Here is a 17848-nt window from a genome sequence, read left to right as displayed (position 1 = left end):
CTCACAACCGTTTGTTATAGCAGGAGAAAGAGAACAAGTCTGAAATGGATGCATGTAGCAGGCTGAATGTGGTGTAGATGATGCCTTGCTGTCTGTATACAGAGAGCTGTGCTAATAAGCCTGTGTTGTGTATGCAGGCTTCTGCGATCAGTGCATTGCAAGGCTAGGTGAAGGAGACATTTCATTTCAAGGCTTCTCTTCTTTTGTTTCCCAGCATCAGTCTTTGTGACTGATTACGCTTTTTGTTCTCTTTCCCAATCAGTAACGGTGACTGTAACAAGAAGAGAGAGGTGGGAGAGAGGGAGCCTGTTCTAGAAATTCATAGAGAGGGACAAGAGGAGCGATGAGACTGAGGGTCAGCTACATCTCTCCCCCTCCTCTTTCACCGGCATCTGACATGATCTTGTTTTGGCGATGTGCGTTGGGGGTGAAAAGCAAAGAGAGGGGCTTGTGTTCTTCCTGTCATCCAAAGAGCCAGACTGGCTGAAGGGAAGATGCCTGCTATGTGGATGTGTCAGGTAATTATTCTGAGATGGGCACACAAAGCCAGGGAGCATGCAGATCTGTGGGCTTCAGAGCCATAATGCCGAGACCATCAGCTGGAGAAACTGTGGCAGTGCAGCACATGCAGTAGGTGGCAGAAGAACCGCCATGGGTTATAATGGCAGCCTGATCTTCAGAAACAGGAGTGAGATTGGCTTCTTCCAGGCTGGATCATTAGAAATCAGGAATGTGTCCCTTTCTCAAGTCCTTCGGAGCAACCACAGCAGCGGCAGCGATGAAGAGCAGAGCTACAGACATTTCACCACTAGCATCCAAGTTATTATATTCATCAGCTCTCTCCTGGGTAAGTTCAGGCTTCCACTGATTTCCATATACTGTCACTTGATACTGAACGCTGCTAAATCACCATGCTTTCATCTGCCTGGCTACATTGCTGCACACCTACAGACAAATGCCATGCATCTCCTTCAGTTCCAATTGAATGCCTTAATAGAGGTGCCATAGAAATTAGGTGAGTCTACTGATCTAGCCCTGTGGATGTCATCATGGCCCAGCAACTATAGGAAAGCAAAGAGACTGGGCAGGTTCAAGAAATGTAGTTAGTTAACTTGATAAGTTGGCGCCAGCATGTCTATGTGAAACTCCCTTTCTCCTTTTATAATGCAAACAAGAATGCTTGCCCAAGCGTTCTTGTTTATTTGGCGGCTGACAAACCCTGAGAGAGCATGGATCATGCACATCTGACTGCTTAGTCCATGCTTAAGGCCCCAATCACACTGGGGCGATTTTTTTCTGCAGCGTTTTTGCACTTTGCTAATCGCTGGCGATCAGCAAAGTACTGTGTACAATGTATCCCTATGGGACCATTCTCTTTGCAGCATTTTTATAAATGTGCTGCATGTAGCATTTGTGGAGCAATCACAATGCAATTCCCATTCCCTGAACAGGGTTGCAAAGCGCAATCACTTAGAAATCACTGACAAATTGCAATGCAAAATAGCAATTGCTTAGGGATTGCGTATTGCGATCACAAGTGTGAACCGGCCGTTAAGGCTTGTTCACACTATGGATGATGCTATTAGTTCTGAAATAAAATACTGGGCTTGATTCAGGGCCGGCGCTACCATTAAGGCAAAGGAGGCAGCTGCCCCAGGGCCCCAGAGCTTGTAGGGGCCCCCAGTGGGTACAAGAGGAAAAAAAAAATTTTCAAATCGGCCTTATAGTTTTTGAGAAAATCGATTTTAAAGTTTCAAAGGAAAAAAAAACACATTTAAAAACCTGCCGACTTTAATGGTTAATAGCAAATCCACCTTAAATGCTAGAAACCCTAAATTTGCAGGATATGTTAAGGAGATCATTAGGAATAAGAGGAAAAAACAATTTTTCAAAAAGACCTTATAGTTTTTGAGAAAATCAGTTTTAAAGTTTAGAAGGAAAAAAGTATAGTTTTAAATGCGGTAAATGTAACTTTTAGTAGCAAACCTAACGGTAGTGTAATTTTACATGCATCAAATGAAAGCGCAATACATTTCCTGACAGGGTTTCCAGGGGGTCTATACGCAGCAGCAGCGCTTTGGCCAGGGATCGCTATACAGCCGCAATATGGCTGCATGAAGATCCCTGGCATTTTTTCCTATTTTCCCAATTTTTTTTATGTTTAGAGTGTGGGATTTTTTTTTTTTTTTTAAATTATGTGGGGTCCCCCCTCCTGAAACTTTTTAACCCCCTTGTCTCCCATGCAGGCTGGGATAGCCAGAATGTAGAGCTCCGACCAATTAGGACTTCACACCCTGACTATACCAGCTGCAAAAAAGGTCCCCTAATGCCGATTTTTGTTCCGGGGTATATGTTGAGGGGGCCCCCCAAGTTTATTTTGCCCCGGGGCCCCATTGTTGCTTAAACCGGCCCTGGCTTGATTCATTGTGAAGGAGCGGCCGCTATGCATGCCTTACATAGCAGCGTGCGTTGCCCCTGGTCTGTGATTAGTATGGTAACATGATAGTCCATACACTTTCATGTTATTGTTCAAAATACATCTATGCATTCCTGTGCATTGCAATGTAATGCATCTTTGAAAATTTTGGTGGCTGTCTCATGCGGTTTCACTTCGAGTTGTATTGTGGACACCAGTTTGTTTATGTTTAGTGATTGTTAAACATTTGGTAACGTTCAGGTTAGGGTTAGGCTTTTATTATCTTAATATTAGTCTTTGGGTCATGGTTTCTATGAGAAAGCCCATGCCATAGCAACCCTCAGATCTCGCATGATCTGAAATGTGGATCAAATCAAGTGCGGTGGCAATGGGCCATTAGGACTTAGTGGTGTTGATGTATTTTCACTTTCATTTGTTGCCAGGACCTAAATTATTACACCATGATCTACTGTGTTTGTCTCCCAGGATGCAAAGTCTGGTAAATACTGGAAATTGTATTCAAACTTTGCCCAAAACTTTTACTTGGACTTTAGACAAAGCAGGAACAATCAACTTTGTCAGGTTTAAATTTATGTTTTTGCAGAACTGAAGACATTTTCATTCACATCCTGTTTCCCTCATGGTTGTCACAAAAAGTCGGGTATTGTGTGAACATATCCACCAGCGAGACAGACAATAAAGAGTTTTGTTTTTTTCCTATAGTGGCACAGGGTTGGAATGTCTATCAGGATCCTAGTGTTGTCTGTGTTACTTTTGGTGAAATGTTACTGACTTCCGGGCCCGTATGCAATTAACTTTTTCTCCTGAGTTTTCTCCTAGGTGATAATTTTTCATTTTCACTTTAAAATAACTTTTCAGCATTTTTCAATTGAAAAGGTACTCCGAGTAATTGAAAAAGTACTTTGAAAATTATTTTGTGTATTTTCTTACCTGCTGGTGGTTTAACCTCCTTAGCGGTATGGACGCATTGTTACGTCCATTACCGCCGGAGGTCGCCGCTCAGGCCCCGCTGGGCCGATTTGAATATATATTTTTTTTAAACACGCAGCAAGCACTTTGCTTGCTGCGTGTCTCACCCGATCGCCGCCGATCCGCCGCTACCCGCCGCGATGCAGGCCCCCCCCAGACGAGACTCCGTGGGGTGGATCGGATTTCCCTTTGACGTCACGACGTCCGTGACGTCATCCTGCCCCGTCGCCATGGCTGGGGGGGCTGGGGGGAGGGGCTGGGGGGGTGCCGCTGAGCAGCGGCTATCATGTAGCGAGACGTTGTCTCGCTACATGGAAATTTTTTTTTTTTTAAACGTATTTGCTGCCCCCTGGCGGATTTTAATGAACCGCCAGGGAGGTTAAAGGGCATTTTATTGACAAGGTAAGAAAATATCACCTAGGAGAAAAAGTAAATTGCATATGGCCCCCTGTCTCTCATGGGCCCATATGCAATTCACTTTTTCTCCTGAGTTTTCTCCTATGTGATATTTTAAACTTCTCAATAAAATGCCTTTTAAGCCACCAGAAAGCAAGAAAATGCTCAAAATAGTTTTGATAGTACTTTTTCACCTACTTGTTGGTACTTTTTTAGTTGAAAAGTGCTGGAAAGTTATTTAAAATCAATGATGAAAAATTATCTCTAAGGGCCCGTTTCCACTCTCGCGGAAACGGCCGCGAATCCGCAGAGTTTCCCCGCAGGCAAATCGCGCGGGGAAACTCTGCCATAGGGGACAACGGCGCCGCCGGCCGAATCGCTTGCAGTAGCGATTCGGCCGGAAACCCCCACAGAATTCGCGGCGGAGGCTGCGATTCCCATAGCCGTGCATGGCACGGCTGATGGGAATCGCCTGCGATCCCGCCCACCCGCTCAGTGCCGGCGTGCGTCTACGAGACGCACGCCGCACTAGTGGAAACGAGCCCCTAGGAGAAAACTCAGGTGAAAAAGAGAATTGCATACGGCCATGGACCTATATGCAATTCACTTTTTCACCCAAGTTTTCTCCTAGTTGATATTTTCACACCTTGCCATAAAATTCCCTTTAAACCACCAACATGCAAGAAAACACTCAAAATAAATTTGATAGTACTTGTTCATCAACTTTTGGGTACTTTTTCAATTGTAAAATGCTAAAAAGTTATTTTTTAGAGAAGATGAAAATTATCTCCTAGGAGATATCTAAGGAGAAAAAATTATTTGCATATGGGCCATGGTGTCACAAAATCTCCCCAATGGAAGCAGAGATGGCAATACCAAACAGAGTGGTTCTTACTCATCCCTATCTATATACATTTTCTGTCTAAAACTAATAAAAGGTTTAGGTGTCAACTGGATTCATCCTAAAACATCCCTGAGATTTTTACATACCTACTTACTCCCAACTGTACCTGTTGAATGGAGAGACAGTGTCACTTAGCAAACAGATGGTACCGAGCGAAATATCTAAATAAAAACTGTCTCATCTACTGAGGCTCCCCTATCTGTAGATGAGGACAGATTGAAGCAGCTACTGCACCCTTTGCAAGGAGTATTGAAGGCCACAGGCCTGCATTTAGAATATTTGTATTTTACAACTGTGCTTATTATCCAAACCATGTTGATCAGAAGGAGAGCAGCACTTCCAGCCGCAGTGGGGCTTCGTGCTGTAGGTGCCTCAATTACTTACCCTCGCTGTTATAGACAGGCCTGCCAACCATAGCAGGTGTTGTTGTGGTCACACTTGTCATGGGTGGAGAGAAAATAAAACTTAGAGGACTCACTGTAATGGGTGGGGATCTTAGTTGCCACTCTTGTCGTAGGATCTTTGGCAGATGGGTTCCAGTTCAGAGGGGTCATCGTGAAGGGAGGACATAGCTGGTGTTAACATTGGGGGTCCCACCAAGGTTTTGCAGGGGTGCACCATGATTTGTAGAGTCTTAGCAGGTAACAAGTCTTTCCCAGCAGCTAGGCAAATATCTGCTGATCACACATGACTTGCTGGTTTCATGAGATCCTTGAGAGCAACTGATTATTTTTAGAGATGCTAAAACCAGTCACTTTACAGCCACAGTCAGGTAGTGAAGCCTCACTATTGGGCCCTTTGCAGTTGGCATCAGTTTCTGAAATGATGTCATTCATTGTAATGCAACTGTTCTGCAATCTGCCATTATTTTTCTACAATCATGTTGTCAGATTTGGCTTTGAAATTGCTCCATGCTGTTGTAGAATGAAGGTCTGTGCAGAGTTCAGTTTTCAGTAATTTCCCATTAAACCAAATCTTGTCTCTGCACATAATTCTTGTGTGGTGATTCTTGATAACACTGGCTTTTGTCCCTAGTCTTCCTTTGTTACATCACACTTGCGGGAGGGCCTTACTGAGAACTGTAAGAAATTCTGAGAAATGTCTATCATATGTTGTGCCATCATTATTTTTCTACGTTTGTTATTCAATTGCTTTTATACTAGACCTTCCCGTGTGTTTGCATACAAAAACATATGAGTTGCATTCGGGAAGTAACCTTTGCAGGGAGAACAAATGTTTTAATACCGTTATTTAAAAGGGATACATAACTATTCAGCAAATGACCATGTGTATGTTTCCATGACTGTATGGCTAGGTTCACAGTGTGACGTTGTGGAGCTGCGTTATAAAGTCTTATAATGCAGCTTACCACACTGCATCGATAAGCCTATGGGACATCCACAGTGCGGCATTAGCGTCACATTGTTGTAACGTGTAGCGTTATGGTAACATACTGCTGCAGTGCGTTACCTCTAAACATACACGTTACCAGGTAGAGGACAGCATACTTTTCATTGCCTGTATGCTTTATTGTACCTACTGTATGCGACGGTAACGCAGCATTAATTTGCGTTACCACCTTTTTTTTTTGTGTTGCTTTGTAATGCTGCTTTGCGACTTTTACGTCACATCACAACGCAATGTCCCCCTGTCAACCTATCCTAAAGCTGATATTTCTACATATGATGGAGTGGTGATATCACTTTTGCCTTGCAGCGCTTAAGTCCGTGGTTCAAATTTTGGCTAGGACACTATTTGCATTGAGGTTTGTATGTCCTCTCCATGTTTGCATGGATTTTCTTGGAGTACTTTGTTTTTTCACACATCCCAAAAACATACAGATAGGTTGATTGGTACCCCAAAAAACTGTCCTTAAAGAACAACCGAGGTGACATGTGACATGATGAGATAGACGTGTGTATGTACAGTGCCAAGCACACAAATAACTATGCTGTGTTTCTTTTTGTCTTTCTCTGCCTGGAAGAGTTAAACATTAGGTATGCAAGTGACAGTTTCTATCCATGTCAGACTATAGCATAACCCTCACCAATAAGTAATTAAAGCCATAAAACACTTTCCTGTCAGTAAATGGCTTCTGAGAGCGGGAAAGAGATAAAAAAAAAGGTCAATGCTTCATAGATTTGAGTTCTAAAATACTTCAATGAAGGTGTCATTGAGCAGAGACAGTGAAACAGTAAAAACTTAAAGTGGATCTGATATAAACTTTTACTCATTGCATAATTGTGTACCTTTCATATACTTTATAGGGAATTCCTCAAGTCCAATACTTTTTTTTATTGTTTTAATACTCTAATTCACTATAAACTAAACAAGCCTCGCCCACAGCTTCTCCAGTGCCTTGACACTCTCAGAACCATGTAGCAAGTGCTTATGGGAGCTCAGTCTGGGCAGGAGGAGGAGGAGGTGTTGCTAGCCAGAAATTTCCGAGGCGGAGGGAGGCGGAGAGGGTAGTGAAGTTTTCACATGCTGAGGGCTAGAGATGCAGATCAGCTTGCCTGTGTGTAATAACAAACAAAACATGGCTGCTCTCGTTGTATTGCAGGAAGAAATAATCATGTACTTTTGAAGCTGTTTGCAGCTATATTTGCTGTGTAAACTATCTAAACTTTAGATAAGATATATAGACCAGTTACTTGTTATAGTTTTTCATCTCGGATCCGATCTAGATTTAAAAATAAAATAAAACTGGGATATCGAAAAAAAAAGTCCTTTTTAGGAGAAGGAGGACAGAAACAATTGTTTTTCTCACCAGTTTATTTTCACCTCGGATGTCCTTTAAGGTGCATACCTACATCTAGCGATGTATGGGCAGATCGACCAAGAGACAGATCTCTCTCTGCTCTTATCAGATAGCAGTTGGCTGCCCATACACCACAGGCTGATTTCCAATCAATTTCAGCATGAAGTCTCTCGGTAATCGGCTCGTGATGCTGCACCCGCCGCCTCTGGTACTGTCCCCTGCAATGTTAATATGTCCCCGCAGTGCGAGAGCATTGTAAATCTCACCTTTTCCAGTAGCTGCTACTGTCCATCTGCTCCTTCTTCCCCATTTGTGTCCCATGTGGCTGCCGTGCATAGCAGTTACACATGCCAGTGCTCTGCACAGCAGCCACGTGAGGCGCGAATGGGATAGAAGGAGCAGCTGGAAACTCGTGGCAGGTGGAACAGGTGAGATTGTAATGCACGAGCATGGGGGGAGGGGCACATTTGTTGCTCATCCTGATATTGCACGCTGTTACTGCCATGCACACAATTGACCACATTGGCCTGAGATTTTCCAACTTGCTTGATTAATACATTCAACCGATTTCAGGTATCGTCGGATGGTCAGCCAGACCACGAAATTGCTAGATGTAAGGCCATTTTTAAAAGAAACATAAAACAATGACTATGGTAAGGATTAGATAGTGAGATCTTCTGAGGACAGTCAGTGACATGAGTGTAAACTCTGTAAAGTGCTGCACACGATGTCTTTAGATGACATTGTAGTTCACAAACAATATTATGTAGATCTCAATCATTTTCTTGAATGAACAATGTCTAGCTTTAGAGAAAAACATGGAAATCCTGTTATCACTAAGCTGAACAGCAATACTCAATGTCAAATAGCAATGACAAAAGCAAATATCTTAGCATTGATTTAAAAAAAAAAAGTAAAAAAATGTGGATTCAAATTATTTCCCCAGTGTCAATCACTTGTACAGTTACATGTTGAATGTGGAGTACAGTTTTGGGTGCCACCCTAAAAGTATGTCAGTATGTGCGCTCCCCTCCGCATAGCAACAGAACATGTCGCACTACAAATGTCGCCTGATGAATCCCAACTCTATCCACGCCTGGTGACATGCTTCACGATTAAGATCGGGGAAAAAAGGACATGCACTCATGGGAAATGGGAAAATTGTGGTGCTCTTGTGATCTGCATAATGGCTGCAATGTGCTTTTTGAAGTAGATCGCAGCTAGTGGAAAAGGGCCTTTAACCACATAACGACCAGCTAACGCCGTCAGGCGGCGGCTGATCGTTTGTGGATTTCCATGTCAGTTCACGGAGGGTGTCTCCGTGAACAGCCTGCGAGCCTCCGATCGGGGCTCACAGGCTAAATGTAAACACGCGGGGAAGAAATCCCCTGTGTTTACACCATACGGCGCTGCTGCGCAGCAGCGCCGTAAAGGAGGTTGGCGATCCCCGGCCTCTGATTGGCTGAAGCGCAGTCCTGTGCCGCCCATAGGAAGGAGGGGAGGGAAGGACAGGGAGGCTGGGAATTGCTGCGGAGGGGGGCTTAGCCCCCCCCCCCCCCCCCCGTTCGGCCACACAGAGCGGCGGTGATCAGACCCCCTCAGCAGGACATCCCCCTAGTGGAGAAAAAAGGGGGGGGGGGGAGTCTGATCGCCCTGCTGCAAACACGATCTGTGCTGCGGGCTGGAGAGCCCACGCAGCACAGATCCTAGAAAACGGCCCCGGTCCTTAAGTGGTTAAGGTATTAAAAGACATCGATTATCGTCCATGTAGACTGATCCTTCCTAGCAGATTGGTTCGGACGATTGTTAGTTGTTCATACCAAATGGTAACAAGTGGTCGATCCATTTAAAGTACTCATATGTGCTGAATTTCGCACTTCCAGGTTCTCATTTTCACATTTCCACTAACAATCCGATTGGCAGACCGTCCTTTTTGAATACAAATGTATGGCAACGTCTTTTGCTAATCGCTAACCTTCGGGGATCTCTTATTTTCCAACGACTGCTGTCTTGTGTGTGTACAGTGTTTTTGAGGATGAGAGAAAGCTCTAATATCTACTGAGAAAGGACAGCGACAATTGCTGCACACTGTGTCACAGCATGCCATAGACTCTAAATGAAATCTCCACAGACTGCAGTGCTTACCCATAATTCCTCTATCCCTCCCCCACACCCCAGGACTTATCCTCTTTCAAATCCCCCCATCCTTTTCTTGCTTTGGCAATGCTCTATGTATCTTGGTTATGCCAGTAAAGCTCTTTTTGAATTTAAGAGAGAGACAGACAGCAAGGTTGTGGATCGAGAATTAGAGATATTGAGAAGAGAGCTGGGGTTGAAAAGAAATAATAAAGCATACCATACACAAAATACAAATTTTAATGGATTAGACATTAACTAGGTGATAATTAGCCAGGCTTAAAGGGAATGCCTGAAGTAGTTTTAAAAACAAAAAATATACTTACCCAGGGCTTCCTCCAGCCCCTGGCAGCCGTCCTGTGCCCTTGCTGCAGCTCTGTTCCCAGCCGGTGGCCCAGGGTCCCCTCCGGTGCAGATGCTGACCTCGTCAGGTTGACATCTACTGCGCTTGCTCGAGAGCTGCTTGTGGTCGCGCTGACGTCATCTGGGGTGTACTGCACAGGCGGAACTGCGGTGAGGGCACAGGACGGCTGCCAGGGGCTGGGAAAACCCCCCCCTGGTAAGTATATTTTTGTTTTTTAAACTACCTCAGACATTCCCTTTAATTTTGATGCCTGACTTCAGCTACTTCTTTCTCTCTTCCTCTCACCTTCTCAACTCATCTTCACACAGTGCCTTGTAAAATCTCTCTGCTCCTTCCCAATGGGCACAGCCTTGCTAGTTAGTATCAAAGTTGTACAGTTCAGTTTTACATAACAGAAGTAGGTGGCAGCACACAGCTGGTCAGCAGTTCAGGAAAGTGTATTGGAGCTTGTCACACTAATTGTTTAGTTTTAAAGCAAACCTAAAGCGACCTGGGAAAAAAAAACTTAAATACTCACTTTGGAAGAGGGAAAACTCTGGATTCCATTAAGCCTTCTCTTTCTTCTCTCTGTTTCCTCATTCCCCTGCTGTCGCTCGTTGAAAATTTGTGCCATTGGGACTCCTCAGTAGGCTTCAGAAACACCCCCATGTCAGAGTGCTTGTGAAGACGGGTATATCTGTACTTTGCATGCATGGACTTGCGCATTTCTAGTATGGATTCACTCATCTTAAGAAATACTCATGGACATGAGAACTTCCGAAGACTGCTCAAGGAGAGCGGAAAATGAATTTGACCTCCACATCGCTAGAACGATAAGATGGAGAGAGGACCAGAAAGGCTTTATGGGATCCACAGCCTTCCTTCTTCTTAGGTGAGTATCTAAGTCTTTCCTTAGATAGGGGAACTGAACTGTTACACAGCACACAATAAAGAGTCTTAATTCCACAGATACTTGTTTAAAGATTCATACACATGCCTAACTAAGGCGGCCGATATCGACCACCTAAGCTAATAATCAGGCAACGGATCAACTCACCCCCTGCAGCAGTCGAATGCACTGTCTGTGCCGTTCCCCTGCCTTGCATGTGATGTCATGCAGGCGCTGCTCCATGGTCCCTCCACTATCCCCCCCATAGCAACAGAAAGTGTCATCAGTTACATAGCAGACATGTGTACGCACCTTAAGACATCCACTGCACTATAATCTGTGTTTGTTTAGCCAGATCAAGTTGTCTTATCATTAGCTGTGAATAGACTGCAGGAGCTCGTCCAGGATCTCAGCCGATGCTGTCTTCTCATACCTAAACACTGAGGCGTAACCTTTTCTGTGCCCTCTGGAAAGTGAATCCAAGTTTAGGATTTCCATAAATTGTAATGAATAATTTTTTCACATATCCTACTGTGGCTAATCTTGTAGAACAGAGAGCAAGTTCTGAGTTTAGTTCCACTTTAAGCATATAATCTTCTTCAGGCCTACAATTAAAACATGCAGTGTAATGAGGTCCAATAAACTTTGCTGAATTATAAACCTTTTGTGTGCCACCTTCTTCATTTGTTGGAGTCATTCTTGGTGCAAGAGGGGAGATTTTTTGATTGGATACAGATCAGTTATAATTAAAATGCTGTAGCTGTTGCCAGGCCTCACACATTCCCAGCTGATGCTCGAAATGTAATTTCTAATGACATGCTGTCTATTGAAAACTGTGATAAATTATTAACTCTAATGTATTACCTAGATGTCCCTTGATTCCTATAACTCTTCAGAAGAGTTTGACTTCTTCTAACCCAAAACGCTTTGCGATGTGAAAGGGTGGCCAACTCTCATCACCACATTTGGTGGAAACGTATGGAGATCACGCCTTTTGGGGAAAATATATGTAGTTGCTGAAGAAAGTTCTTGGCTTATGCTATTACTAACACTGGTTCGCACGACAGCTATTATGCTATTACTGTTAATTGATAATTAATGAAACATGAATATTCCAGGTTTGCAAGTGAATAGCATGCAGCTTGGAACAGAAGTAAACATATCCTACAGCTCGTGTCTGCATTTGTTTGGCTCAGTTCCAAACTGCATGCCGCTTGCATACAAACCTGAAATATTTGCATCTCACTTTTCATCACTAATGATAATTAGAGATGATCAATGAGGTGCTAATTTGTCTGACTTGTATGTAGTCCAAAATTGGACCAGCAGTTGTATATCCTCAGGCACGTTCGAATAACTGGGTGCTAGAACCTACAGCAGGTCTGTCCATTTGCTTCCACCCCCTCCGGGCTGCCCCCTCTGCCTGGACAGCCGATCAGGAGCTATGACAGCCCTGGAGCCTGACGTACTGCGAGCAGGCGTACTGCGCATTCAAGTGGCGTGTGTGCACAGAAATAATAGAATTGGTACGGACACAGACAGAAGACTCAGCGACTAAGAGGTTTTAATATAGAGGATTTATACATATATTTACTTAGTTGATCCTGCCTTGCAGGCAGAAGGTGGCAAGCAATTAGAAGCTCTCTGACCGGCACACTTGTACTCCTCCCTTGTAGTGGCATGTCACTGTGGCAACGAACATGCTGTCAGTCACAGTGACACTGTTCTGTCAGTAAATGTGCAGTTATACAGGGGTTTAATAATAGGACACCATAGTACCCAAATCTGTTTCCAACAAGATAGAAACATAACTTTCACCCAAAACCCCAACAACCATTACATGGCTTTCCAACTCCCAGTCAATATCAACATTGTCCTGAGTGACATGTGAGTGGATGCCACAGCCACCAGTGAAGGTGAGGTTGTCGTCAGGGGTGCTGTCCTTCTTATCCACAAGGTCAGAGCAGAGTAAGGTGACTTCTGCTCCTGTGTCTAGGAAACTGGCAATGGTCTGGTTGTTCACTTAGGTGAGCTGGTGATCATTAGAGCTGCTGCTGCTGTACTTTTCTCCACAGCCGAGAAGCACAGAAGAGGAGTCCATTGTCCCCTGTTGGCTAGGTGAAGTTGTCTTCTTCAGCACTGGATAGGTGGCTTTGATTTGCCCTGGCTTTTCACAGTGGTGACACCGTCATGTGTGGATGGCTTGAGACTAGATATTGCAGACAGCTCACATAAATACAGGGGAAGACTCAGGAGTTTGTTTTTCTCCTTCTAAGGGAGTTCTACGGCTGTCAGACACCTGGGTGGTGACATAGTGTCTGTGAGCTCCACCGCTGATTTCACAGTTTGTTCTCTAACACAAACTGTCAAACGTCTGTGAGAAAAATGTGTTGTTATTATTATTAATAAACTTTATTTATAAAGCACTAACATATTGCGCTGTACAATACATAAAGCCAATATTGGTTATAAGGTCTTCCAGACTATGGAAAATGTCCATTGCTGAATGTGTTGAGTAAATGGCTGGTCAGTGGTGACATCCACATACAGTAAGTATTTATGGATCCTTCTGCAGGGACTGAAATGTTTTGCAATGGTAGCTGGTACTTTGCAATGACTGCAGCTTTGATAGCCTCATAATCATCATTTATCCCCAGTGGCAACTCCAGGAAAGCATCCAGAGTTTTGTCTCGCAGCTTTCATGTCATGGCACACAGCTCCTGGAACAAGTGATATTATGGCACACTTTATCAGAAGAGCACAAATGTGTGACAATGTCCATATTAGGAAACTTCTCATTATATCTCACTGTCAAATGTATCATACTTCTTTGCCTAGGAGGACTAAGGCCTGGTGCCCATTAGAGCGCTTACAGGAGCGATTTGCCCTTTCTAGGAATTGAAATGCCCGTGATTCCAAAAGCGATTTGCTAATGTACCCTATTTTAGAGTGATTTGTGGTGGGCCCGGCCCTTTAAGTAACCTGCTATGTGTTTTTTACTTGACTTAATAAAGGTGTATTTGCATATGGGAACAGCATTGTACGGAACCCACTTTTTTCCTTCGGGCCCAACCCTTAGTGCCGGAGTCTGGCCTAGTAGGTGCAGCTTAGCCATTTCAAGTTCTTCCTGGTGGGTAAACTGGCATTCTTCAACTTCTTTCTCATCGTGGCCATGTCACTTTACAGTCTCTCTCTCATGCTCTTCTCTGATAGTCTTTGTACTGTTATGAAACAGTTTGGTTCCCTTAAAGGAAACCAAGCGCCACTTTATTTTCCTGGTGTCTAACAGCTATAGGAGCTGCCATGTTCCCCCTAGGAGCTGCCATGTTCTTTCTAGCTGCCCTTTATTTATCCAGGGAAAGGTGTGAAGATAGCATCTGTGACTTCTCTAAACATTTTGAAACAGTGTCCTATGTCCTACCCCACCTGCTGATGAAAGCTTTTGTTTGCTCTCTGCTAATGTATGCAATCAAATAATTGCATCAGTCCTTATCTGCCTGAAATGTCTGCTGTCCTGTAGATCTAGGAAGTAGGGTAAAAACAACCTCTGCTAAACTTTTAAATAAGGAAGAAGTAAAATTTAAGTTTTTTTATCATAATGAGACATACTATTAGCATGCATTTTAAAGAGGAGCTGTCCGCCATACTATCTCAGGGAAAAAACCTCATATATGGGCCCGTTTCCACTGTTGCGACGCGATTTCGCCGGCATTCCGACGCTTGTAAAAACGCATGCGGATGCGTTTCCGCATGCGTTTTTACCCGCGATGTCGCGTGCGATTTCGCATGGCAGGGTGCCATGCGAAATTAACCATGACACTGCCAGGGCAAAATAACATTGAAAAGGGTGCGAAATCGAACGCGAAATCGCGGGTAAAAACGCATGTAACAAACGCATGCGTTTTTACTATTAAATACATTAGCGGCGATTCGCACGGATTCCCGGCGCAGGCGAATTCTGTGGGTCCCGTCGTGCAGATTTGGCCCGCCGCCAAATCGCTCCCGCACGCCGCACATGTGGAAACAGCCCCGGCCACTTCAGTGTAACAAGCGAATCCGCATCTCGTCGCCGCATGCGGATTCGCTATGGTGGAAACGAGCCCTTAAAGTAGATAAATACTTGCTTTACTTACATGACATGTATTGCACTGTCCACATTTTGATTTTAGTGGTTTTTTTTTTCTATATTAAAAAAAGAGAACATCCTTCTTAGGATTCTCCATTTTAACTGTCTCTATCTTGAAGTCAATCCTGATGTCATTTCCTCCCTTACTCTCCTCTGCCTGATTGTGCCCGTGCACCTCCCAGTCTTCAGGCACTCCCAACCAGCTCTGCAATAGAAAGTGCATTGTCTCAGCATGAGAAATATTGAAATATTGGCCGATCAGAGAGTAACAGAGGTGTGTGAGGGGGGAACAGGAGGGAAAGAGGCTTCAGCCAATCAGGCTGCATTAGTTACGTCTGAGGGGAAATAAAGAAGCAAAAAAAGACAACCCAGCATGCCCTGCAACTTCCTTTGTGTGGCAATATACCAAATAAGAGACAGGTAAACTGGGGAATGATCACTTATCAACAGGACAAGTAATAGTGATGTTTAACTTTTGGATTGCCTGGTTAGCATCCTTATGACTTGTTTTCCAGATAAAAATAAAGAATTGATTTTTGGTTTTATGCCCAACAGATACACTTTAATGTGCTATTGAGATGCCCTGGGTGCTAAACTGGTGCTTGGTTCACTTTAAATATATTCAGAATCCCTCATCCTGGACAAGTGCACAGATTAGGTATTCTACCTCCTGCATACTTGCTTATTCCAGGTGTGTGAGTCGGGAAATTCTGAAGGCAAAAGATTAGCACGATAGCTAGACAATTAATGCTATATTAAAAGGCAATAGAAATTGCATCCTGACCATTTTTTATTTGGTCAAGTTTCTTTCACTGTTTTATGTATGAATACAGTATACAAAGGTTTAAATAGCTTATCTGTATTGTACGTATGTAGATTAAGGAAAGATTCATGTCCCTTTTTATCAATTCCATTGAAGAATTAGGTAAACATGTGTGACAAATCTTACAGTAACCTATTGTTAGATTAGGATGATCATTCACAGGGATTTAGTGACATCACTGAAACATTGAGCTTAAGCTGACACTTGACTGTCTTTATAGATTTTATGGTTTATCTGACAGAATATTTGCTTCCCCAGTGTGCGGTTAAAAAGCAAATGTTTCAACACCCAACAAAATGTCATGTGTTAGTTTCAATAACATTTGCCATATTAATAGAGCAGTGAGTGATCAAACAGCCACAAGGAAGAGCAAGCGTAACATTGAAAATGTCATTGCTTTATGCCAATCTTTGAGTCGACATTTGTAAAATATACTAAAGATTGTCATTCAAATGGTCTGGAACTAAGGTATAGGGTTCCCATCAGGGGATGCAAATGACAATCCAGGAAAATGATAGATGTATAAATAATAAAAAATAATAATAATAGTTCTACACAGGACCAGATACACCAGGACTCTTAGCTTATATTTACTTTTTAGGACAGACGGCTGAATTTGTCAAGCTGTTCCACAAGCTCAGTTGCATAGATCAGAGCTCCCCAATCCTGTCCTCAAGGCTTAACAACAGTACAGTCCTGGCCAAAAGTTTTGAGACTGTCAAAAATATTAGTTTTCACAAAGTTTGCTGCTAAACTGCTTTTAGATCTTTGTTTCAGTTGTATATGTGATGTACTAAAATATAATTATAAGCACTTCACACATTTCAAAGGCTTTTATTGACAATTACATGAGATTGAGTCAGTATTTGCAGTGTTAGCCCTTCCTTTTCAGGACCCCTGCAATTTGACTGGGCATGCTCTCCAATCAACTTCTGGGCCAAATCATGATTGATAGCAACCCATTCTTTCATAATCACTTCTTTGAGTTTCTTAGAATTAGTTGGTTTTTGTCCACCCGACTCTTGAGGAATGACCACAAGTTCTCAATGGGATTAAGATCTGGGGAGTTTCCAGGCCATGGACCCAAAATTTCAACGTTTTGGTCCCTGAGCCACTTAGTTATCACTTTTGCCTTATGAGACGGTGCTCCATCGTGCTGGAAAATGTATTTTCTTCACCAAACTGTTGTTGGATTGTTGGAATAAGTTGCTGTTGAAGGGTGTTTTGGTACCATTCTTTATTCATGTTGAGTTTTTTGGCAAAATTGTGAGTGAGACTACTCCCTTGGATGAGAAGCAACCCCACACATGAATGGTCTCAGGATGCTTTACTGTTGGCATGACACAGGACTGATGGTAGTGCTCACCTTTTCTTCTCCTGACAAGCCTTTTTCCAGATGCCCCAAACAATCGGAAAGGGGCTTCATCGGAGAATATGACTTTGCCCCAGTTCTCAGCAGTCCATTAACCATACTTTCTGCAGAATATCAATCTGTCCCTGATGTTTTTTGGGAGAGAAGTGGATTCTTTGCTGCCCTTCTTGACACCAAGCCATCTTCCAAAAGTCTTCGCCTCACTGTGCATGCAGATGCGCTCACACCTGCCTGCTGCTATTCCTGAGCAACTTCTGCACTGGTTGCACTCCGATCCCGTAGCTGAATCCTCTTTAGGAGACGATCCTGGCGCTTGCTGGACATTCTTGGACACCCTGAAGCCTTCTTAACAAGAATTGAACCTCTTTCCTTGAAGTTCTTGATGATCATATAAATTGTTGATTTAGGTGCAAGTAGCCACAATATCCTTGCCTGTGAAGCCATTTTTATGCAACGCAATGATGGCTGCATGTGTTTCTTTGCTGGTCACCATGGTTAACAACGGAAGATGAATGATTTCAAGCATCACCCTCCTTTTAACATGTCAAGTCTGCCATTCTAACCCAATCAGCCTGACATCTCCAACCTTGTGCTCATCAACATTCTCACCTGAGTTAACAAGACGAGTACTGAAATGATCTCAGCAGGGCCTTCAATGACAGCAATGAAATGCAGTGGAAAGGTTTTTTTGG

General features: G+C 43.4%; 1 protein-coding gene across 1 annotated transcript in view; it reads left to right on the top strand.

The window, feature by feature from the left end:
- Positions 1 to 458: 458 nt before the first annotated feature.
- Positions 459 to 17848, top strand: part of GPR176 (G protein-coupled receptor 176) — a 103293-nt gene continuing 85903 nt past the window's right edge. Inside the window, exon 1 of the mRNA XM_068251828.1 lies at positions 459 to 847. Coding sequence (XP_068107929.1) covers positions 556 to 847 — 292 coding nt within the window. The 5' untranslated portion in view covers positions 459 to 555. The remainder of the gene's footprint in view (positions 848 to 17848) is intronic.

This window comes from Hyperolius riggenbachi, chromosome 9, assembly GCF_040937935.1.
Source record: "Hyperolius riggenbachi isolate aHypRig1 chromosome 9, aHypRig1.pri, whole genome shotgun sequence".
Taxonomy (NCBI): Eukaryota; Metazoa; Chordata; class Amphibia; order Anura; family Hyperoliidae; genus Hyperolius; species Hyperolius riggenbachi.
The sequence above is the reverse complement of the archived record's forward strand: the minus strand, read 5'-3'. Positions and strand labels throughout refer to the sequence as shown.